The sequence below is a fragment of the Chiloscyllium punctatum genome, chromosome 3, assembly GCF_047496795.1.
Source record: "Chiloscyllium punctatum isolate Juve2018m chromosome 3, sChiPun1.3, whole genome shotgun sequence".
Classification (NCBI taxonomy): Eukaryota; Metazoa; Chordata; class Chondrichthyes; order Orectolobiformes; family Hemiscylliidae; genus Chiloscyllium; species Chiloscyllium punctatum.
Genome location: NC_092741.1, coordinates 40891497 through 40917463, shown reverse-complemented (window position 1 = coordinate 40917463; position 25967 = coordinate 40891497). Strand labels below are relative to the sequence as shown.

The 25967-nt window shown below is 39.1% G+C and overlaps 1 protein-coding gene across 2 annotated transcripts in view; it reads right to left on the bottom strand.

Moving 5' to 3' along the window:
* Window positions 1-25039, bottom strand: part of cdk19 (cyclin dependent kinase 19) — a 168411-nt gene extending 143372 nt beyond the window's left edge. For both annotated transcript variants that reach the window (XM_072551892.1, XM_072551901.1), the window contains exons 1-2: window positions 24743-25039; window positions 13442-13517 (exon numbers count right to left, since the gene is read on the bottom strand). In XM_072551892.1, the coding sequence (XP_072407993.1) occupies window positions 13442-13517; window positions 24743-24870 (204 nt within the window). In that variant the 5' untranslated portion in view covers window positions 24871-25039. The remainder of the gene's footprint in view (window positions 1-13441; window positions 13518-24742) is intronic.
* Between the last annotated feature and the right edge of the window lie 928 nt (window positions 25040-25967).

Sequence of the window (25967 nt, the reverse complement as noted above, 5' to 3'; positions counted from 1 at the left end):
TATATAACCTGCCATCCATCCTAGCACCTTTGCATCAATTCTTCATACTTTACATCAACCAAGGGTCAGTCTTGGAAATTGTTGCATAGCCAAGCCATTGCTTCCAGGAAAGTGAAGAAACAGCTATCATCCTTTCAGGTATTGGCACAGTATGATCCCAAGCAAGACCTGGTATTGACATGCAATGCCTCCCCATATGGCTTAGGGGTAGTGATAGCTCATAGGTGGCCCAAAGAAGAGGAACATCCAATAGCACATACATTTGGACTTTTGCTTATACGGAGGAAAATATGCCCAGATAAGGAAAATTCGGCAGTCATATTTAGAGTCAGGAAGTTCCATCAGATCTTTACAGGCATAAGTTTGTAAAAATAATGGACCACAAACCTCTGCTAGCTGTACTCAATGATAACAAGGCAGTACCACCCATAGCTTCAGGCTAAATTCAGCAGAGGGCTCTAAACACCAAGTGCATATAATTACAAATTGGAACACTAGCCAGGAGGCTACGTAGCAAATGCAGATGCACTAGCCAGCTCCTACTGGAAGATTACTCACCGGTGGTCTTGCCACTGGAACAGTCCATCAGGGTTTGAAGTTTTTTTGGAGACACTTCCAATCACAGCTGACATCATCAGACTTTGGTCTCAGAAATATCAGGTCTTGGCAAAACTGAAACAGCTGGTGGTGATGGGGGAAACCAAAGGGCCATCATAACCAGAACTGAAACCTTGTTGGACCCTGAGAGACCAGCTCACAGTAGAGGGCAGCACATTATTATGAAGAGCAAGAGTGATTGACCCAAGCAAAAGGTTCCCGCCAGTTATTGGCTGAACTTCACTGGAATCATGCAGGGGTTTCCAAAGTGAAGATGTTGATGAGAAGTTATGTCTGGTGGGCAGGATTGGATGCCAACATAGTCACATTGGTGGGGCAGTGCCAACAAGGACAAAAATAACCGCCAGCAGCTCCCCAACATTCGCTGGAATGACTGGATAAACCTTGGACTCTGTTACACATCAACTATACTGGTCCTTTCATGGCTGCCCACTCAAACTAACTGGACATGCATATAGTTCATTCGTCAAATGTGGGGACAACGTTGGAAAAACCATGTGCATCTTTTGCAATGCACATAAGTGTCAGTCGCGAATACTGAGCCATTGTTTACCAGTGGGGAATTTGAGTATTTCTAAAAGTTGAATGGGATTTGATCTACAAGGCCAGCTCCATACTATCAATCATTCAACAGTCTGGTGGAACAAACAGTCTAAACTTTGAGACAAGCCTAAAGAAACAGTCTACAGCTTCACTAGACACCAAACGATCCTGGCTCCTGTTTGCTTATTGGACCATCCTTCATGCAACTTCAGGGATAGCTCCAGCAGAGTTGCCAACAGGGAGAAGATTCCGCATCAGGTTAAATCTGATTTTCCTGGACATGGGGGAGGTGGGGTGCAGGATCCACTATGAGAGAGCAACAGCTTACTTCAGGGGATGAGTTTTGCTGTGGGAACCATACAAATAGCCCCGTATGGGTAAGAAACACGATTGACACAAAGTCATGCCCAGCGACATATGAAGTTCAGGTAGGTGCAATGGTCCTGAACAAGCATGTGGACCATTTGAAAGCTGCAAACTTGCAAACAATGTGGCAGCAAACCATGCTCGGCAATTCAACTGTTTTTCCGGCTGTTCCAGAACCAGTGTGTTCTCCCTTTCCATGCTAAAGAAACTTCCGGATCTGAAATGGACGTGATGGATGTTGCCACCTTGATGCCTTTGCTACCTGAACAGAAGAATAATTTTTTTTTCCAAGACACTCCAGGCACAAGAGGCAAGCTCCTGTGCCTTATACACTGCCTGGATCAGGGACAGAGTTGGAGGAAGCTGACCCAGTGCTAAAATACCCCAGGAGGAGCTACAAAACAAAAAAATGGCCTATGTCTTCAGTTTCAGAGGAGGAAGGATGTAGGGATTGTAGTGAGGTCAGCCAGGTGGACCTCATAGAATATGAGTTTTCTGATTGAGGCTGTTAATCTGGTCCAATCAGGGAGCCTTGGCTGACATATAAACAGGAGTGTCAGTGGTTCTGTTCAGACAGCTGGCTCTGGGGCAGCAGTATCAGCGTCAAGGACTCTCCATGAGTAAATAAAGGGTGACTTGGTAACAGGATACTCGTCTCTGTTAGTTATTTCTGCATAATTTAATTCAGATTGAGAGGAAAAACTTTCTATCCAATTATCCAGATGAATTAATTCACAATATCTAAGAAGTTATGGTAGATGTATTTAAATGACAGGTTGCACCCCAGATGAGATGTTGCAGGTCAAGACAGGTGGGAAGTTAAAGGAGTCAAAAATTTCAAACTCAACTCTTGTTCAATCCCCTAATTCAGCCAATGTTGTCTATTTTACACGCTGCAGGCAAGGATGCCCGGAGCCATAGTACATTGGTGAGACCATGCGGACATTACGACAACAGATGAATGGACATCAGACAACGATCAACACGCAGGGGGTTCCCTCCAAGTGGGGGAACACTTCTGCAGTCCAGGACAATCGGCCTCCAGCCTTCAGATGAGCGTTCTCCAAGGCAAGATATGCAACAAGTAAAAATGCTGAGCAGAGGCTGAGAGCTAAGTTCCATACCCAGTATGATGGGTTCATGTCATACTACAGGTAACCCACCACACTATATTCTCCCACACACAGACACTCACACACTCGCAAATGCACACACACACACTCACTGTCTCTCTGTCAACACTCACACACAGGCACAGACACACTCAGACTTTCACATACAAACTCTCTCTCTCTCACTCTCATACACACACACACACACACACACAGGGGAATTATTTCATTCAAAATTCTTTTCTGGCAAAAAAAATAACCTGACCTCATCTTAAAACATAAATTCAAAGTAGGACCTTACACCTAAAGTGCAATGTCTAACCTGAGATGTCACCTGTTGAACATTGTTAAAAACCTTTAATTACCTAGGGACAAAGACTTGAAAGGAATCTGGATTTTGCATTTTAATCAGCAATCTATTTCCTAACTGATTACAGGATTCAACAAGGGCAGCTACTTCTAAAAGTTGTTAACGTTTTGCTTATAAATACTGTGCCTTGTACCTCTCTATCATACCACGCCTGAGGAAAAAGCGGAGCTCCATAAGCTTGCAATTTCCAATAAACCTCTTGGACTATAACCTGGTGTTGTTCAATTTGATTTTGTCCAACCCAATCCAAATCTGACATCTCCACATGCTAATCAAAACAGCAGTCAAAGAGATGCTGTGATCAGGACAGATATGTCCCAAATCTTTCTTGGAGGCCAGGAAGTTTCACTTGGCCTAGGAGGAACGATGCTAAAGGCTCCTACCTGACTGAGCCACCAATTCCCATCTCCTTTAATGGGTTTCCTAGTTCTTAGAAACTTACATGGAAACAGTTTAAATTTTATGATTCAGATTTTGCAGTCAACAGTAGTGATTTCATTTTAAATCATAATGGACATTAAATCATAAAGACATTCCAAAATACATTTTCTTTTCTGGGCAAATATTTTTCAAGTGGACATCCATTTTCATCTGATTTGCCCCTGTGAAATGGATCGAGATAATTGTCCATGTTAAAAGGTTACATATAAACAGAGGGTTTTTTAAAATTATTGATTGATCTTCAGATAGCTGATCTCAGCAGGAGCACAGCCAAAAATGCTACAATTGCCTGTTGCAACAACCTAATCCTCGAAAAATCAGACAGGGTTTTGAACTCAATGTTAAATAGTAATGCATTTATTTGTCTGTGAGACCTTTGGATTAAAATGGCAGCATACTCAGCTGTGATAGAATTCATGGTAAAAGAAAGCCTAATAATTCCCATTAGCTATGCTTAGTTGAATAGTAACTCAGGCAAATGATATGTGAAGTTGATAAGAGTTATGTTTTAGGCTATCTCCAAGATTGGGAAATAAGTGGTCAACAGAACACAGGGAATTTGCAAAGTGTTACAAATAGTTTGAGTAAATGGACAGATGAGAATGTGGAAAAGTGTGAACGTGTCCACTTTGACATAAAGTCTGGAAAAGCAGCATTAACGTAAATGAAGAGAGAGACTGTAGAACTGAGGTACAAATGGGTCTGGTACATGAATCAGAGATGAAAATTTTCTGTGTTTGCATTATTAGGAAGGTTTAAAAAAAATTGTTTACTGAAAGGGTGATGGAGTATAAAAGTAGGGACGTTTTATTACAGTCATTCAGAGCATTGGTGAGACCATATCTAGAGTAGTGCCTACAATTTTTCTCTCCTTATTTAACAGATATAGAACTGCATTAGAACCCATTCTGAGTAGCCTATGTCCAAATGCAGCAAGACATGCACATTATTCAGGCATAGGGTGCCAAATGTCAAGTAACATTTGTGCCATACAAGTGCCACATGATCACCATGTCCAACAAGGGTAAGTTTAACCATAATCCCTTGACATCCTTGACCAGGCTATCACTGAATCCACCACTAATAACAACCTGCAAACTGAATTAGACTAGCCATATAAATACCGTGACTCTAAAAGCAGGTCAGAGCTAGGAATCTTGTAGAGACGAGACAGCTCCTGACTCCCCAAAACCTATCCACTATCTACAGGGCACAAGTCAGGAGTATGATGGAATACACTTCTCTTGTCTGTGCAGATCCAACAACAGTCAAGAAGTTTGATACCAAAGCAGCCTACTTAATTGGCACCACATCCACAAACATTCTCTCCCTCCACCACTGATGCACAGTCGCAGCGTGTTCTATGTACAAGATGCACTGCAAAGATTTCCCATTTTGTCTATAGTTTTGCAGTTGGTGATTTTAACAATAGACCACCTCTTTTTTCCAAGCTGCCAAGTCAACAATTCAGTAATATTTTACCAGACTTACCATAACGGATTGGTTCTTCCAGATTGAAGCTAGCCAGACCAAAATTTACCATTAAACTTTTCCAAAGATTAGGTGTTCTGACCATGTGATGGCATTCCTGGGTGAGACACTTCACTCAATAAGGTAGTTTCTGTGCTTCTAGTTTTGACCATTGTCCATTGACATGAGAAGAATGGTGTTAACAGCATAATAAAAAAGGTCCAATAGCTCTTTTGTCCTGAACTAACCATGGAAACACAGGGTCTACTGCTCCTGGTGCTGCTCAGAGTTAGATATGATCTGATGCCAGAGATGACAAAACTATTTGCCTGAATTTAATGATTTTGTAATGTTCATACATTTAAAATAACTGTTAGACATACCATAACACATGCTGTAGTGAAGACACATCTAGTAAACAAAACCAGGTTAGAGAGCCAACAATTTGCTTCATAATCTACAGGATACCACTCAGTTTTGGAGGCCCTTCCAAATATTAAATTGTGAAAGACCTTCAGGAACTTTGTAAATCATGATTTAGTCAGTCTTACTGCGTATAACAATAGCTTTCAGTTGGTTAACAGCTAACTGAGTTACAAATATCCAGTATGCTGCAAGATACCACGTGACCAAGCGACATAAATAGCACAAATGGGATTGCATCAGTTAAGATAACATTACACGTCAAAAAAAAAACTGATCAAACTGTGGTCCTCCAATAAGAGGAAAAATGCCCCTACACAAGCTGTTTTATAAACAGATTGGCTTAAAATTTCTCTGACAAAAGTAATTAAACCACAATTCAACAACAGGGCAATTACAGCATTCCATTTTTGGGCAGAAACAACTAATTATCAGGGGTGTGGAAGCGAAAGCCACTTCCAAAATTCCAGATCATCTCATTCAGCTGGAAGCCAGCCACCAGTGTAAATGAATTATTACACATTATTATACTTATTTTAGAGATTTATTCAATTTTCTGGAAATATATTTTCAATTATAGATGATAGACTATTTATAAATTGTCTATTATTTAAAGTACAACAAACTAAAGATGTGAAACAAAACATCATAGCTCTATTCTAGCTATCATCAGTATAAATAGGAACAGAAAAATGTAGTGTTCTAATACAGCAGATAATAAATCACTCAACGTGAACTGAACTATACACAGAAGATACAAACAAAAATAAAATAAATTAACTTCTAACAATTCCAATAGAAATTGTTCCCTTATTTATCAAAAATACTTAAAATCAACAGTGAACCTGCAATACACCCCCTTCCCCCATACAAAGTAAAAAGGAGATTGCCTGTGGGAAACTGAATCTACAATTGATCTCTGAGCCTCTGGGGAGTCAGTAAAGGAAGAGCAATGCAAAAATCAGACATTGTGTACACTCCTGGTCATTATCCAGCAAAGCCCTCGTGATAAAACGGTCTGATGACATTCAATGGTCAAATGAGAGATGAAGACTAGTCATATACATGGAGTATGAAGGCGAGTCAGTCATTTTGTGAAAATATTTTTAATTCAGATCACATTCAGGCAGTTATGCACAAAGTAATAGCTAGCACTCCAAAGGAATACTCCATATGTGTTGCTATTTTGAATTTGGAACCAAGATTCTGATTGACTCTCTTAGCAGATGTAAAAACAAATACCACAGCAGAATTTTGAAGACTTACAGGACATTCTCCTTGACTTCCTAAACTTCAAAATCAACCTTTTTTTTTGCAGAAGCTGTATAAGATGTTTTAATTTTGAACATCACTAAAACTCATCCCAAAAAGCAAAATCATTTAAACAGGCACATTGCAAATGGGCCTGAAAAGGCTGTTTATTCTGAATTGTTCTGGAAAGGCAAATCATCTCAAAAAGTTGAACAACAGGTTCAGAAGTCATTCCATGTTGCTGCTATGCAAGTGTTATTTTCCACTAACAAGATGCTACCATCAGATCAAAAAGTCATCCAGCCTAACACACAATTGAACAACGTAAAGTATAAGTTTAGCCGTGGTGCCATGCAGGTACGTAGATGACTGGTTCATTAAATCAAATAGCATGGTCTTTCAGTTGTTCGTAATAAGCAGAATACAAACCATGCTCAACTAGCCCACACTTGGAAATCCCAAAACAAAACATCTACAGTTAGATATGATTCTGTGATCGGATAGCACTTGGTGAACAATCCTAAGTATGCTAATAACTGCACTCATGAACTATGTAAGATAATCAGTCACGCTCTTAACATGATACATTTAGGCTTGCTAGAAAAGACACACATTCATGTGTGGGGACCAATTCTCGACAAACAAAAAGGAATATGTGCAAGCTTTTATCCCTTTTTTAATTTCAATGAAGCTTGGAAAACCTATGGCTATCCATTTCTTCCTTCATGCAATATCTATAATAGCCAGTTTCAGAGTTAACTTGTCAACTGATTTCTACAGCATATAAATTGCTGCGATTGCATTAATGGTGGCATTCTGGCATCTATCCTGACACAACTGCAAGATGTAAATCATCAGCATCATATCCTTTCTGTAAAGTTATTCATTCACAGGATGTCACTGGCTCGGCTATCATTTATTGTTCATCCCTAATTAGTCTTGAATCATGAATTTTCTTGAATCACTGCATCCACGGGGTGTACATACAGCCACAGTTCTGTTAGGAAGGAGATTCCAGGACTTTGACCCAGTACCATCTTCAGGTTCTGTACTATTATGCAATTGCTGGTAAATTAGTAGCAAAGTAATCATATTTGGTGGAATTGGATGAGGGAAGCACGTTAGCCATGCGCAATGGGAAATTCCTGTTCCTCCTTAAATACGGCAATGACAACCTTATACTCATCTGAACAGACAGGGTACTGCTTTAATGACAATCTAACAATGCAAAACTCAATCAATATAGCACTGAAGTGCCAGATTAGATTATGTGCTCAAATCCTTGCAAAGGGCTCATACTCATCATAACCTAACTGGAAAGGAAGAGCTAAAACAGCTGAAACCTCAATCACCAAATGCTCTGATCTAACAATCAAACCCTGAATTTAATTCAAGTTTACTTCACAATTAAAGCTCTGGCTCAAAAGAATGCATCAGTCTCCACACCTTCAGACTAATAATGTCTATTTAAATTGTATAAGAATACTTATTAATCAGTGCATCATCCAACATACCATAACTAAAGGTCACATTCATAAAACAGTAACAAATTACATTAGAATGAGGATTATCACACAATAATGAAACCTCCCTCACCACAATGTTAAAAGTGGAAGACAAAAGGTACTTGTAACTGTTATGAAGAGGTGTTATTAGAAGTAATTTATTAATAATGTCAATAGCTGGACATAGATTTATATCTTGAATATTTTTAAAAGAACTGTTTAAAATAGTAGACACTAGTTACTGCAGGAAAAATATTGCAGTTGCAAAGAACACAAGCTGCAGGATGGAGATACCAAGTCATTGAAACTATCATTGAGAGGTCACATGACTCTGCTTGTGGGGATAAAATATATTGTGGATATGCCAATAATGGACTGGGGTGGACAAAATTAAAAATCACATAATGCCAGGTTATAGTCCGACAGGTTTATTTGGAAATACAAGCTTTCAGAGGCTTTCCTTTGTCAGGTAGCTATTGACGAACAAGCTGCACTCCGAAAGCTTGTATTTGCACTGAAACCTGTTGGACTATAACCTGGTGTTGAATAAAAATACATTGATATTGAACATACCAAAAAAAAACTTGCCACAGGGGAAACAACATTTACCTTGCTCTGAAAGCCTTCTCAATCAAAGCTTGTGAGTTGAAAATCCAGCTGAAGGCCACATCACCTTAAGTGGTGGATTCTTTAAAGGAGATGACGGAATTCTCTTTTCCTGGAGACAATCAGCCATAACTGATCCAAGAAAAAAAACTAGCGTGTCAAGACTAACTTCTTATTTTTGCTTTTTTTAAATTGTCAGATGAAATGAGAAAGGACATTTGTATAAAGTTAGTGTTTTGCAAGGATTGCTGCATGATTTAAAAAGTAAGTAACCTGATACTTATGGTTAGCACCATGTCAATAGTTGCCTGAACAAGCGGTAATTGAAGTTGAAGTTGCAGACAAACTGAAGAAATGGGGTTCTGTACACTGATGGAGCTTTTCTTTTCTTGTGACCCTTCCTGAGGACTGATGGTAGCTTGGAAAATGTTAGTTTATAATTTTTTTCTCTCTTGTGTGTATGCAGGTGTGAGACACAGTGAAAGACAACAGGCGTGGAAATCTTTATTCAATTTCCACCACCAGGAAGAAAGGAAACACCCAAGTGGCCAGTGACAAGCAGTGCCCTTCACATCAAAGGGCAATGCTGCGTGATTAAACAGTGAGGGGGAGGGCAGGGGTCAAAATAGAATTGGATACACAGATAGAGGTTTGGCGAGCAACAAAATGTTGATTGGTCTATAGACAAATGACCAATTTTCAACGATAAAGCCTTTTCATTCCCAACAACTCTGCGAAATGTTCTCAGATAACTGACCGCTTAGAGCTGGAAACAAAGCAAGTGATTAAATCTCCATCAGCACAGGAGCGGTCTATCTGGCCCCTCCACTCAAAACCCACTTTAAACCTGAAGAAAACCAGTTTATCTTGACTTTAGCAGTTGATATGAAATTTAATTAATAGGTCAGAGACTTTTTACAAACGTACCAGACACCATGTGTCTATTGCAATGAAAGCTTTTGGAAAAGGAAAGCTGAGAAGAAATGTTCTGATCAACAAAAACCAAATCAACAGATCTGGTGAACAAAGATTACTGAAATGTTTTTTTCAGTTTGCTCTCTGTTTTAAAAATGTGTAAGTTTAGCCAATTACCCTTCTTGAAAAATAATACAGACATGCATATGTCTGCAAGCTGGGCTAATTAACAGTTAAATTTGCAAAATAGAATTATTCACATTGTCCCAAATGCTGGTTGCAGCCAGACACTTGGCACAAAATCTATTGACACTTGTCACAACTCTCTGGGGTGATGCACTAAAAGTCAACCCCCAATATTTCTAGAGTCATTATAAAAGTTAAAAATTTTAAAATAAGAATGCAAAACTCCTCAAAATTACCTGATTTTCAGACCCAGGCTGATGGAAAGCATGGACCAGGCTTCTATACTTGAAGAATTACTATTTCTTCCAAGTCATTAGACTCTAGATACAGGTAACCAGTTATAACTGGTTATATAAAATATAACACACTGTTTCTCTCGAAGTTCTTATGAAGAGTCACTGGACTCATTATTAGAAACGTAAACACTGTTTTCTTCCCCAAAGATGTTACCAGACATGCTGAGTTTCACTAGCAATTTGTTTTTGTTTCAGATTGCTAGCATCTGCACTTCTTTGTTTTACTTCATTATTCTGTTTCCCTCCATGCTTTTCTTTCAGTGAGTGAGAGAGAAAGTGGGATGGGGGAGGTTATACGGTGATTAATGTTTAATTGGTAGAGTTACACTATTTACTTGGACATAGAGTCTTATAACTTGTAATAAATAGTAATTTGTGTTCATTACAGAAACCTGCTCCACACTTTCTATTAATCTGGGTCTGAAAATCAGGTAAACTGAAGAATGTTTCGTACTTATTTTAAAATCTTTAACTTTTGTGTTGGCTCCAGGGATAACAGGAGATGTTTACAGCGCACTACCCCAGTGAGTCGTGATGAATGGCAATAGCTTATGTGGAAAGTGACTTGGCTGCAGACCGATGTGAGACAAGGTGTGAATAATTTTTTTCTCCACACTTAAAGTTACTTTGATTAAGTAACAGTTAAGAGAACACCCTCCAGAGTTTCTTTCTCCCACAATCTTGAAGATAGGCTGTATAATGTTTCAAGAAGGGTGGTTGGTCATACTTCCATGTTTTGAACCTTTCATAATCTTTGCATGTTTGCTGGAATAAGTTATGCTTGCAATAAACTAGTGTTCTATTTGTTAACTTAATGAATAAGTTAACTTGTTTCTGAGCAGGTTTAGCAGCATCTGTGGGGAGAGAAACAGTTAACGTTTTGAGTTTCATATGATTCTTCTTCAGAACTACCAGAGTTCTGAAGTTCTTCCAGTTCTAAAGAGTTACACCAGACTCAACATTACCTCTATTTCTCTCTCCATAGTTGATGCCAGATCTGCTGAATTTTTCCAGCATTCTTGCGTTTGTTTCAGGTTTCCAGCATCTGCAGTATTGTACCTTTATTCAACTTGTTTCTGATACTGAGTTGCATAGTCTCATAATATCACCTTTTTTTAGGTTTAAACTTTGTTGTGGCCAATGGAGCAGAGGAACAAGAAAGGAAATCCATTCGCCCATCTTGTCTAAGCAAGTGCATAAATAAATTAAAAAAGCAAACAAATTACTGAAGACAATTTTGAAAATCCTTTCTTTGGTATGCATGAACCTTGGGTCCTGTTACTGGAAACAAACTTTACAGCAACGATTATACAAATACAAAATTTCCAAGAAAATTGTTAAACTTGCCTAACAAATAGTACTTTGATTGAAAAGATTTTTTTTTTCTGTGTATATCCTACATCTTTGTTAATCTTCAGTTTAGAAGTTATGAAAGTTTCCCAAAGCTTTCACTTTCAACAGAAGGCCTCACTGGGTTGCGGGTTATAACTCCCTGCATATATAGTATCTACTGAAATCAGGTCAGAATATTCAGAGCGCATGGACAACTTGTAGAAGTCTATTACAGAAAAAGTGCAGAATCCAAAGTCTCCAAGATGCTATAATTTGAAATGGTGGCTTGTTTTTCTTTTTATTGTACATAATAATATGTCTTAATATTACATGAGGAAACTTTAAAAGCAAAACCAGTGTACATCAGTGTCCAACATATTAATATGATGATCTAGTGTGTCAGTGAAGTGAGAATGTTTCCTGCTTTTGTATTGCTTCCTTCTCATTTCTCGCCTATTCTTCTGGTTGGCAAGAGTATGGCAAAGACAGCCAAATATAAAAGTACCTCCCACAGTTACCTTTTCATTAGCAAGTCCTCAACTGTGCCTGCTTGGAACAATGTATAGAAAATGGGTTTCTTAACAGTCCTAGGCTAAAACTTCAGAGGAACATCTGGGAGACAGACCCCCAGACATGCAGTGTGCAAGCCTGCTGGCATGCAGACAAAACCTTGCACTCAACCTAAATCTTTAGCCAAGCATGAAGAGATCAGTAGCTTTTGGATACCTTGGGAAAGATGAAAGCTCCCTGAATAAATCCTGCCAAAAAGATCTGACATGAGCCCAAAGGCAAATTGATGTGTATATATTTAAGTATGACATTTCCGGTATTTCTGGGAAACAAACCATTGCCAAATGTAAAGCATTGGAATTTTGACGTTGGTATCCTTTTTAGTATGGAATTACGTTCCCTGATCAATTATTGGTAGCAGATTGGTTCTGAAAGGTGGAAGGCCACTCTGAGGCTTTCTGGCTTCAGAAGAGTACCCAGGTACAGTAAATGATAAGTAACAGAGGGTGCTTCGACAGAAAGATGCTCTCTAAGCCACGTCCCAAAAATATTAATGAGAAAATACAAATAGCAGCTAAGATACCACTGCAGACAGGTAGGGGAGGAGAGGAAGGAATTCTTCTGCAGGGTGGTTGGCAGTATCCAGGCAGGCAGTGCCTTACATTCTTGCCTGATAGGCTGGAGATGTGCTGTCATTCATCCAACACTGGATGCCTGCCCCGAGACAATTGATCCATACCTCCCTAGCTGTATCAGAAAACTGAAAGCTCTCTGGAAAATCCCATGCAACTTCTTTCATTCTCATTTAACAAGGCTCTCAGTTGCTCCTCACCTTCCAGATGGCCTACTAAAGCTGCAAACTCGCCTCAGCTGAAGACAGGACTGGGTGCGAAGCCAGCAGCATGCCTGCAGCCTTGTGGTTTTCTGGTCTTGTTCACTACATCAATGCAACCCAATGATTAAGTCTTTTGCACACAGTTTTATATTATGAAGAAGGAAGAAAGATTAAATTTGTTCCACTAATTCTCAAGTATTGTACATTTCTTTATATGTTACAATAATTCACATGACACAGAGATAATCATAATGGTTCAGGACAATAAAAAAAAAGTAATAGGCCAGGAAAATCACATTGTCAACTTATTGAAGGATAAAATATGGATTTTCTTTTTATTTTGCACTTAAACACCAACAACAAGAGATAATAAATGTTCACTCATGGGAATTAACAAGTTGAATTGTTTTGCTATACTGAAGATGCAATTAATCGGTGTTTCTCTTTTATAGGATCAAGCAATTCTACATAATTTGCTGCTTTTTAACGTTAACATTAACTTCACAAACCTAGACAGATACTGATGGGATTACCCAGTTCATTCTCAGGTTATACATCCCACCATCCAAAATAGTAACATTAAAAAAATTTGCTGTCATAGGTTGTAAGTAAATATGTCACAAAAAAAAGCTATCATCGATAAGTCTATCTTGTATACTTACTGCGATCTCTCTGCACGCAGACATGGAAATGCCAGTGCCTTCAATCTGTTTGAGAGCATACTCTTTCTCATCATTCCTGCCAGGGGAAGTAGACAAAACAGTCTAAGTCAAAGGCAATGTAACAACATCATTTCTGAGAGTCATAGCTAAATATACTACAGTCCCAAATAATAGTGAGAGCCGAAATAATGAAGTTAAATATAAGTTTGATTAGAAATAAAAAGAAATTAGAGGATGAAAGAATGTCAGATTCAAAATTAACCATTTTATTATTCAAAGTTCATAGAAATGAAAAGGCACAAAAGAAATAAATGAAGTAATTATAAAGTAAAATACAGATATGATGGGTATCTTTAAAAAAGGCCTGGGCAACCCAAATTAAAATGGACATAGCCCTAACAACACGTACCTCCGAATGTTGAGTGAAATCAGAAAAAGCAGTGCCTCTGGTCACATACTTTCAATCAAACCTTGGATAAGAATGCTATGCCATAGGACTAGAAACTTATCAATGTAACAACACTGTTTTAAAAGGAATAAAGTAACATAAGCTTTAAACCAGTCAGCCTAATATTGATAGTACAGAACAGAGGCTGAGACTACTTTTGCAACATTGAGGGTTGGAGGCTTAACAGCACAGAGGCTATTATACTAAGGTATTAAGCATGATCCATGTATCTTTATGCTTAAGTTCGAGATCTGGCATTTGACGCACTCAAAAATTATAGATTTATATTGAAAAGATTCTTGCATTATTGCTTTTTGTTTTATTCACATTGGGAATTTTACTTTTGGCCACTAAATGATGGGATTCAGCTATCCAGGGTCCAGTTTATTTAGTAACACACAAGTGGCAGATTCTAATGGTTATGAAAACAAGATAGAATGGAATTATTTTCTTGCTTAGCAAGAAGGCACATTTTGTCAAAGCTTTCACTCATTAGGACAATTTGCGAGGATACTAATTTAGCAAATAAACCAAATCATACTGTATGAGAGGAACGTGGTGTTGATTGTGCCTGTTTCAATTCTATAAAATAGGAGGCAGCCAATCATCGAATATTTTCAGGGCAATGCCTTTAATCAATCAGGGTCAATCTGCCTGGTTTACAATGTAAACAAAACCTGTCAGTGAAAAGTAAATCATGAACAAAATTACCATTTTACATTACTGTTTACAAAATTCATAAAAATGAAAAGGTACAAAAGAAATAAATGAAGTAATTATAAAGTAAAATACAGATAGAGTGGGTATCCTACAAACAAAGAGCAAACATCATTAACTAATGCACTCTCCAATATAATACTTCTATCAGAGTCCATTCTATCAGCATTCACCGCTTGCAAATTATTCTGATGAGAGCAAGATGAAAAGCTTTGTCAAAATGTACCTTTTATCAGCAATACTCAATTCCTGTACTACGAAATGGCTATGAGTTTCTTTTATACCTGCTACTTTTCTTTGTAATTTTTACCTTGAAACAATAGATCGTGGAGTCATAGATAGAGTCATAGTTATACTGGTTCAATAGAATTTTTTGGTAGACTTGAATTGGAATAAAAACTTTAAATTACACAAGATTTTTCAAATTTCAATTGAGGAATGACAAAGCACAAATAACTAATTTCAGCAGAAAAAAAGCAAAATCTAAACACTTAACTCATGGCCTCAACCTTCCACCGTTTATAAATAGCCTAATTTAAAATTCACTGTTCACATCACATTATTATTCATTATTTATCTTTATGTTGACTGATTTGCTTGGCTCCTAATCCAATGCCATAATTCAAAAATTCACTTCCTCTCTGTTCAATTTCCTTTATGTCCTCATTTCCCCTTAATTTTGTAAACTCTTCCAGCACTATAACCCACTAGGGACTGTATGTTCCTTTAACTTTGACCTTGTGCTGCAGCTACTTCTTTCACTGCACCATTGGCAGGCGTGTTTCAGTATTCAAGATTGTGAAGGTTTGGAATTCCGTCCACAAACCTCTAACTATGCACTGATTAGCCACAAATTTGCAAACAGATTTGATTCATATGCAAGGAATTATATTCCAAAAGATTAAATTCAACTCCATAAAAGACATATTTTCCTATAAATAAATCTTTATAGTAACTACTATGATACACTACACTATTGATATAAATCTACCACTTTATCACTGAGATGCTAAAGTAAATACAGTATGTTTGTTTTTACCCACAGTTACTTGAATCAAATTAATTGATTACTGTTTTTCACTTTACTCAATTTAAATTATTTACACATTTCAGTACACAAAATTACTTTCAATCTTCAAGTGTTTATTGCAGTTGTAATTGAAATTGACTTCAATGTTATTGAAGGATCCGCAAAATTAGAGGTACAAAAGGTTCTCTGTAATAGTAACCAAAACTATTTTGCCTCCTGACCCTTATTTAAAGAGTCCTGATGGAAAGTGGGCATATGAAGAAGGCTTTTGGCATACTGGCCTTCAGTCAGGGCTTTGAGTAAAGAAGTTGGGATGTTATGTTGCAGTTATATGCTATGTTGGCGAGGCCGCACTTGGAGTATTGAGTTCAGTTTTGGTCACCTTGCTATAGAAAGAATGTTATTAAACTGGAAAGAGTGCAGGAAAAATTTACAAGGATGTTGCCAAGATTCAACGGTCTGAGTTATAGGGAGAGGTTGGACAAGCACGGACATTTTCCTTTAGAGCATAGGAGACTGAGGGAGGATTTTAAATAAGTAGATAAGATCATAAGAGCCATGGATAGGGCAAATGCATTCAGTCTTTTTCCCAGGGGTTGGGGAATCGAGGACTAGAGGGCATCAGTTCAAAGTTAGATAGGAAAGAATAAAAGGGAACCTGAAGAGCAATTACACAAGGGGTGATATGCATATGGAATGAGTTGCCAGCAGAAGTGGCTGAGATAGGTACATAAACAACATTTAAAAGGCATTCGGATAAATACTTGGATAGGAAAGGTTTAGGGGCAGGGAAATGGGATTATCATAGACGGACATTTTGGTCGGCATGGACCAGTTTGGGCCAAAGGGCCTGTCTCCATGCTATAGGACTCCATGACTCTATATAAAATTTGATTGAGGACAAGATTGGACCATAATCAAGTAGCAAATAAAATTCTACTCCAAGAAAGAAAATTAATGAAATCAGAAGAAAATCTGGTATGGAAATGAGCTTGAATTATTTGTGATTTTAGTCTAACATTCACAAATACAGATCAAGGCCTTGTTGCTGTTGCAAATCTAATTCTCTGCTGGAAAGCACTGACGTTATTGGCTGAATCACTCATCTCCCAGAAATTGGCCATGGATCACTGACAAACACTAGGAGGATAGTCTGCCTATAACTTATTGACTGCTAAAAATTATGGGCAACCAACTCGGTTATGGATTAATAGAAAAAAATAGCTTTGATTGCAATAAAAATAAATTCCACACATTACTAGGCATATTTCATACATGAATTTCAAATATCCTCCCCTTTTGCAATACTTTAATCTTTAAACACTGATTATGCAAAATACTGCTGTACTTCAGGCACCTGATTTGAAACAATTGGGTCACAAATAGCTCATTGCTAAAAATTGAAGAACAGAACAAACAACTACATTTATCAATGCAATTCCAGTACCATCGACTGTATTCCACAGCTAAAATAAAAATCTCCCTTGGAATGGCAAAAGAGAATTATGCCAACTGCCTATAACCAATCTTGAAAGAAAAATGATTTTCATGGGGAATAACTACATACATTTTAATAGTTCAAGAATTACAAATTAGAAGAACAAGATTTAGGAAATTACCAACATATAAATTAGTGTATTAGCAAAATAGTTCCATGTTAGTGTTTGTCCTCTTCACAGATAGCAGTCTTGATCTATGAGTCACTTTGTTACTATTTCTCTTTCTTTCAATCACCTGGCTAATTAGTATTCTTAAAACATGAAATGGTCTCAGCTTTAAAACCCATGACCATTTCCATCTAGAAAGACAAGGACATACATGGGAATACCACCACTCACGTATTTGTTGTGGAAAAGTTAACAGGTGGACAGTCACACACCTCCTTCTGTAATGTGCCTTTGCAAAGAAAATCTTGATAGAGATGCAGTGGCTTTTGTCAAGGTTAGACCATAAGTCTATCAATTCTGCTCCTCCATTCAACTAGTTCATGGTTGATCTGATAATCCTCAACTCAGCTTTCCTGCTTTTTTCCAGTAACCCTTGATTCCACTACTGATTGAAACCTGTCTATCTCAGCCTTAAATATACATAATGACTCAGCCTCAACATCCCTCTGTGATAAAGGATCCCACAGATTCATCATCTCTTTATTTCTATCTTAAATATGCAACCCCTTATTCTCAGACGATGCCCTCTAGATCTAGTGTAAAGGTAAGGTAAACAACCTTTCCGCATCTACCCTGTCACGTTCCCTTAGAATCCTGCACGTTTCAATAAGATTACCTCTCATTCTTCCAAATTCTAATGTGTTTAGGCCTAACCTACTCAACCTATTCTCATAAGACAGTCCTTGCATAGCTGGTATCAGCCTTGTGAGTTTCCCAGTATATCTTTCCTTAAATAAAAGGAACATAAAACTGTTCACAATATTCCAGCTGTGGTCCGCATACTGCCTTGTATCATTTTAGCAAAATTTCCCTACTTTTATACTCCAGGCTCAATCCAAGCAGTTTCATAACAAAGGTTGTGTGTTCCACGGACTGTTACCTGGGACACACCATCAACAGAAAAATCAACTGCACCTGGAGGATTATCACCTCAATGCAAGATGCTGTTTGGCCCGAAATGTTGGTCTTCTAATGCAAAGAGTTGTCCTCAAACGGGTGTTGCTGACTGACCCATTTCAAAGTCCAGACTACTAAAGGACACACTAATGCTTGAGGCAGCCAAGGCACAGCTGGGGAAAAGCCACACACAATCTTAGACCTTTCTACTATAATGTACCAAAGAACTATTAACTTATAGAATCTCTCCGGTTGAATGAGAGTATGGGAACATAAATAGTTGGTTGTCATATTTAATACATGTTCCAATTTTGTTTCAGGTTTGTGGCAGTGTAAAGTGCTTAACTGAAAAATATATTTGTATTGTACTTTCTGAAACGTTTGATTTGAATTGTTTTGCTATGGACTTACTGATATTTTATGAATAAAGTATATTTTTGCTAAAACAATAATAGATCCCAGAATACCATTGACTTTGCTAATCACTTTCTTAAACTTGAAGTTGAAACAACTTTTAAAAATATGTTTAAGGATGAGTTCATCAATTTCAATAATATATTTTTCATTTTGGTCTGTTCAGAGTCATAGAATCCCTACACTGCAGATAGAGGCCTTTTGGCCCCTGAGTCTGCACCAACCCTCCAAACATCATCCCTCCCAGACCTCACAACATCACACCTATTATGGCTAGCATACCTACCCCACCTATCGTGGATGCAACAGGGCAATTTAGCATGGGCACTTAGGATAGACCATGCACATCTTTGGGCATGTCACATTGAGCAATGGTTGACACAATGTTGTAATCAGCCATAGAAAACTTAATTATATCTAGACAGGTATCGTTCCTCTGAGACCATTTCGTGGCCATTTATATATAATACAGGTTTTGCCAAAGTAACAGCAAGCAATGACAGGTAAAGGGATTACTTGATTAGTGGCAATCAGGTAGATAGCAATTGACACAGAAAATGAAAACTAAACACTCAGATCTGATAAACTTATACAAATTTAATCTTCAAAGTGAAGCAAAATATTTTCTCTCTAAGGCTGTCACAGTTGGCATGTCTTCAGAAATTTCAATGCTTAATAACTGACCTGAATACTTGCAAGAAGAAGTATTAACTTGTTAATCAACCATCCCTCTGAAGATTTTTTAATCATATACTAGTTTTGCATCATCCAAGGTGCAATTACTGAATCGGAACTCTGTCAATAACTGGAATAGGAGCAAAGCTGACAATCCATTTGGCAAATAACAACAGAAATCAAAGAAGCGAAAGTCTCCTCTGCCTTTCAATGAGTTAATGGCTGATCTGATAATGCTCAACTCCACATTCCTGCCATTTTCCTCTAACCATTGATTCCCTTATAATTAAAACTCTGTTTATGTCAGCCTTGAATATACATAACAACATAGCCTCTACACCCTCTGTGGTGACAAAATCCAGATTCACGACATGGACATAAGAATTTCCTGCTAATCTTTGATTTAAGTGGTTGCATCCTTAGTGAGATTATGCCGTCTGGTTCTAGATCCTGTCACAAGGTGAAATACCCTCTCAAATCGACTCTGTCAAGCCCCCTAAGAATCTTGTATATTTTATTAAGGTCACCCACACATTCATCCAAATACCAATGAGTACAGGTCCAACCTACTCATTGTTTTCTCATAAGAAAAACCTTCCATGCCTGGGATCAACCTTGTAAACCTTCTCTGGACTGCCTCAAATGCCAGCATATCTTTCACTTTATTCTGGGTGTAGTCTATTTAGTGCCTTAATAGTTTTCATAATAATTCACTACTTTTATATTCTATTCCCTTTGAAATAAATTCCAACCTTCCCAACTTGTATGCTCGTTTTTTATGACTTATGCATGAGGATCCCCAAATCCCTTTCTTCTGCAGCTTTTTGCAATCTTTCTTCATTTAAATAACTTACAGCTCTTTTATTCCTCCTGTCAAAGTGCATGACCTCACATTTTCCCACATGATATTCCAACCACCAAGTTTTTATCCATTCACTTAACCTGTCCATATCCCTCTGCAGACTCTGTGTAATCCTCCGGACTTGCCTTCCCACCAAATTCTTGTGTCATTTGCAATAGTTCATTCTGTTGCATCATCCAAGTTGTTAATAAATATTATAAGTAATCATGACCCCAGCACTGATCCCTGGAAAACTCCAACCATCCTGCAAATGTCTCCCTTATCCATCTCAGTCTCTGTTAACTAACATAGTATTCCCCAACATGATGTGCTCCTATCTCATTAAGTAGTATTATGTGCAATACCTGAGCAAATGGATTTTGAAATTCCAAATATAATACATCTACTAGTTTCCCCTGACTGATCCTGCTTATTACCTCTTCAAAGAATTCTGGTAAATTTGTGAGGCACAATTTCCCTTCCATGAAATCATGCTCTATGCTTGATTATATTATGCATTTCTAAATGCTCTGCTATCAGATCTTTCATAATAAATTCCAACAAATGTCAGTCAGCCTAAAACTTTAAAAGTTACACATAATTGTTCCAACTCCACAGAACATATTGGCCAGAATCTTTCACTCCTACTTTTATCGCTACATCCTGGTAAGGAATGGCAGATAATCAGCCAGGTTGGAACTAGAGAGAAACCCATCACTTTCATACCCTCCACAGGTGCTGTCAAGGGAGCCTTGCTGAGGTATTACAATACATCTTGTAGATTGTGCAGTGGCAAGAGCATGATCTTGTAAAAGAAGTGAAGGTGGTGGATGAGCCAACTGCTTTGTCCTGGACGGTGTCAAACCAAAACGTTGTCGGAATTGCACTCATCTATCATACATCTGACTTGTTTCTCGTGAATACCACAAATGCGAAAGCTAGATACTCAATCTGGCCCTTTAGTTTATTCTAAACTAAGATCCTACTAAGTCTGCACTGATGAATATCAGTTTAAAACATTCTTCAAGCAACAACGCAAATTCTCAGTGTCCTTGTTCAACCCACCAAAATTGCAATAAATAATTTGTCTGGCCACACTTTCAATTGCTGTTTGTCTTCACTGTACACAGTGTTCCTGAACTCAACTGCTACATTCATTATAAACACTTTTTCTGAAAATGTAACAAAATACTATTTAAGAAAGCAAAAGCAAAATACCACAGATGGTGGAAATTTGAAACAAAACTGATTAAACAGAGTGGAGAAAAAAAAAGGCTCAAATTACAATACTCTTCACACAGACAAATGGGGGACTGGGTGAGCAATACAGAGTGGGGCCATCCCATAAACTCCACAACTAGATTCACACCACTTTCCCTGCCCAGAACAAAATTATACAGGTAACAGCTGGAGCCTGGCACAGTCCTGCCACCAACAACTCAATGCAGGCCTCCAGTGACTAATTATTGGACACTTTAGGTGTCTTTCCACTCAGCAGCAATACTTGGGCCAATGAGAAGAGTTCCAGGACTAATGAAGAGTTGGGGATCCACAGCTCACCCTACTCAGGGCTTCAAATGGGCTGGTATGTCAATGACACTCTTTCCGGAACGACCATCCACAGTTATAGCTCCCACTGATCTAGCAATCACTAATCCCACTCTCACCTCTTCCCTGAACCCATCAGGCCACCTCCTGGATCCTAGTGCTGGCAGTCACCAACAATGGCCACCTCTCTGTGTAATAGAACATAGAACAATACAGCGCAGTACAGGCCCTTTGGCCCTCGATGTTGCGCCGATCCAAGCCCACCTAACCTACACTAGCCCACTATCCTCCATATGCATATCCAATGCCCGTTTAAATGCCCAAAAGAGGGAGAGTCCACCACTACTACTGGCAGGGCATTCCATGAACTCACGACTCGCTGAATAAAGAATCTACCCCTAACATCTGTCCTTTAAAGCTATGCCCCCTCGTAATAGCTGACTCCATACGTGGAAAAAGGCTCTCATGGTCAACCTGATCTAAACCCCTAATCATCTTGTACACCTCTATCAAGTCACCCCTAAACCTTTTTTTCTCCAATGAAAACAACCCCAAGTGCCTCAGCCTTTCCTCATACGATCTTCCTACCATACCAGGCAACATCCTGGTAAACCTCTTCTGCACCCGTTCCAGTGCCTCCACATCCTTCCTATAGTATGGCGACCGAAACTGCACACAGTACTCCAGATGCGGCCGCACCAACTGCAACATGACCTCAGGACTCCGGAACTCAATTCCTCGACCAATAAAAGCCAGTACGCCATATGCCTTCTTCACCGCACTATTTACCTAGGTGGCAACTTACAGAGATCTGTGTACATGGACACCAAGATCCCTCTGCTCATCCACACTACCAAGTATCCGACCATTAGCCCAGTACCCCATCTTTTTGTTACTCATACCAAAGTGAATCACCTCACACTTACCCACATTGAACTCCATTTGCCACCTTTCTGCCCAGCTCTGCAGCTTATCTATATCCCGCTCTAACCTGCCACATCCTTCCTCACTGTCAACAACTCCACTGACTTTTGTATCATCCGCAAACTTGCTCACCCAACCTTCTAGCCCCTCCTCCAGGTCATTTACAAAAATGACAAACAGCAATGGTCCCAAATCAGATCCTTGTGGAACACCGCTAGTAACTGCACTCCAAGATGAACCTTTACCATCAACTACTACCCTCTGTCTTCTTCCAGCCAGCCAATTCCTAATCCTAACCTCCAACGCACCCTCAATGCCATACCTCCGTATTTTTTGCAGTAGCATACCATGGGGAACCTTATCAAACGCCTTACTAAAATCCATATACACCACATCTACCGCTTTACCCTCGTCCACCTCCTTAGTCACCTGCTCAAAGAAATCAATAAGGTTTGTGAGGCACGATCTGCCCTTCACAAAACCATGCTGACTATCCTTGATCACATTATTCCTATCCAGATGTTCATAAATCCTATCCCTTACAATTCTCTCTAAGACTTTGCCCACAACAGAAGTGAGGCTCACCGGCCTATAGTTATTAGGGTTATCCCTACTCCCCTTCTTGAACAAGGGAACCACATTTGCTATCCTAATGCTGCTGGGAGGACAGTTGATAAAGGATGGAGCTGAAAATAGTAGAGCAGGTCAAGCAGCATCAGAGGAGCAGAGAGTTAATGTTTCAGATCAGGGCCATTCATCAGGACAGATATGGAAAGCAGAGTTTTGGATGACCACAAGTTTTTCTCAGCGCTCGAAGCAGACAGGATATTTGTCAGGTAGCACAGCCATAACAAGAGTTTGTCTTTTAGTTTGGGACGCTGTTGCAAATATCGCACAATTCTGGCTGACCGGGAATCCTCTCTTATCTTTACTGCCTGCTAAAGTCAAGTCAGAAGATTTACAGGTTGATAAATCAACCATTTGGCCATGTTATGAACTCATCTTTCAAGACCATCAAATCCTGGCATGTGACTTGAACCCAGACCTTGTGACTCAGAAGCAAAGGTGCTAACAACTATACTGCAAGACCTCCTTGATCTCAAGCTTATAAAGTGTAAAACGTGGGATATCAGACAGGAGTACATTGGAATAGTCAAGTCTATAGGTAATGAAAGCAGAGAATGGGATTATAGCTGCTAATGAAAGCTGCAAAAAAGGGTGAAGTCAATACATTACTGAGACGGAATCAAGCGGTCTTTGAGATAACATAAATATGATGTCAGCTCACAACTAGATCAGACCTAAAATCAGAGTTGTGAACAGACAGACAACATCAAACTGTTGCCAGGGAGAGGGGTGCAGTTCATAACAAAGGATTTATATTCTCTGTCTAAAACAATCTAACTTCAAATGTATTTAAGAAGCCCCAGATTTTGAATAATACTTTAAGTCAACACATCTAACATACTTACAAATGCTCAGCCCCTATTTCTCTTATTCACTGTGCCTTGGAACATTAATTGACATTACCAGTTACATCAATGCAAATTTCTGTTATCATATCTAATTTGATGCATGAAAGTAAAGTCTACAGTTCTGTCAAGCGTTGAAAGCAAAATAGATACATTGTGCAGTACTTACTTATGAGTACAGTCACAAAATACAGTACCTAATATTCAGAAACACTGTCAAGAGTTAGGGCTTCTGAGTACCTAAGTGGTATGAAACATGGAAGACAAGCTTACACTTTAATTTGACAGTTCCAAAGTGTGATGCAACCTTACATTATGAGTAGCACGGTTTTAACAGCTGGCGGTCAGCCGAGAAAAAACATTTACTAAACAAGCTGTAAAATAAAAGAGAACTTAGGAAGTAGTCTGTTTCATATCACATCAATACAGCTATCATAAATGCATAGTTTCCAAAATAATCGTTATGAGGGCTGGAGGCCTTGACTTGAATAAACGGGTTACTATTAGGAATTGTAAACACAAGGTGTGAGGGTATATTTACAAACCAGAAACAGCAACATTGGTCTTGCAGCACGTGAACTGAGTAAGCCAGAAATAAACTTTAAAGAAGACAACATTGTTACTAGACGCCTTCAGCAGCACCACGCCTGAAGGTATTAATTTCTTACCCATCTTTTCTTTTAGCTTTGTAAACATGACCGTAGGTACCACGACCCACTTTGCAACCTTCATATTCAAACAGATCTTCTACTTTCTCTCGCTCTGCCGCTAGTTTCGTTTTAAAATCGTAATCCATGACTGTCACTCCATAAATGCATAAATACTTTCAACGCCTCTTGAAGTGGGGAGGAAGGGAAACGGGGTGGATTATCTAAATGAACACCGATCATTTCCTTATTTCGTGTTTTTTTTTCTGTCTCTCACAACAAGTTCGCCCAGCGACATTTAACCATGGGTTTGTTATGTTGACGTTAGCGGCAGACAATGGCGGACCGCGAGGCATGCCGGTATTTGTAGTCCTTTGACCAGAGACTGGCGCCTCATGAGTGCGGCTGCATCCGGCAACAAAGACTACAATTCCCGTCACTCCCGTCACTGCGAAAGGGTTGACCGTTTTCGGATCCCAAAAGTAAAGACAGTTAGTCCAAGGAGAGCGGGAGAGGGATGGGGGTGGGAAGGGTAAAGAGTCTTGCAGATACACCAGGACACTCAAATCAATAAACGGAGATGAGATATTCGAATAAACAACGGCGTAAGCCTTCAATATTCCCTTATTTATGAGAAACTAAATACATCTGTCACCTTCCCGCCTTCTTGCGATCCAGCCCTGCAATAAATGTGACTGATAGTGAACTAACCAATAGCGTTAGGATTCGGCTCGAAAGGAGTTAGGAGGGGAAGAAAAGTGAAATCAACTGCGATGCGTTTTATTGAGTGATAAATGTGATCAGGGATCTTATTTGGAATGGTGCTTTTCTCTTTTTCAACCTGCAGCTTCCTTTTGAATTGGAGACTCGATTGGCGCGCGGCACAACCAACGGCTTTGCTGGGGCTCGAGCCGGCGGCACGTTCGTTTGGCTCGGGAGGGGGGTGTGGTTTCGCGCTAGTCCTGCCAGGCTGATGACGTCACAGGCGTTCCATTGTGCCGTCGAGAAGGGGGCGGGGCAAAGGACGGGAGGGCGGTGAAGGGATTGGGTTGGCGAGGGACGGGGGAGGGGAAGGAGGAAGGCAGAGGTTATAAAAGGCCGTGCCGCCTGCCGCCTCGCTGCTAGTCACAGTATGGCCGGCGACATTAGCTAGCGCTCGCTGCAAGCAATTCTCTGTGTAGAGGGATCGGAATTGGGGGCAATTATAAAATTATATAAACATCTTTTACAAAAAAAAATCTTTTTA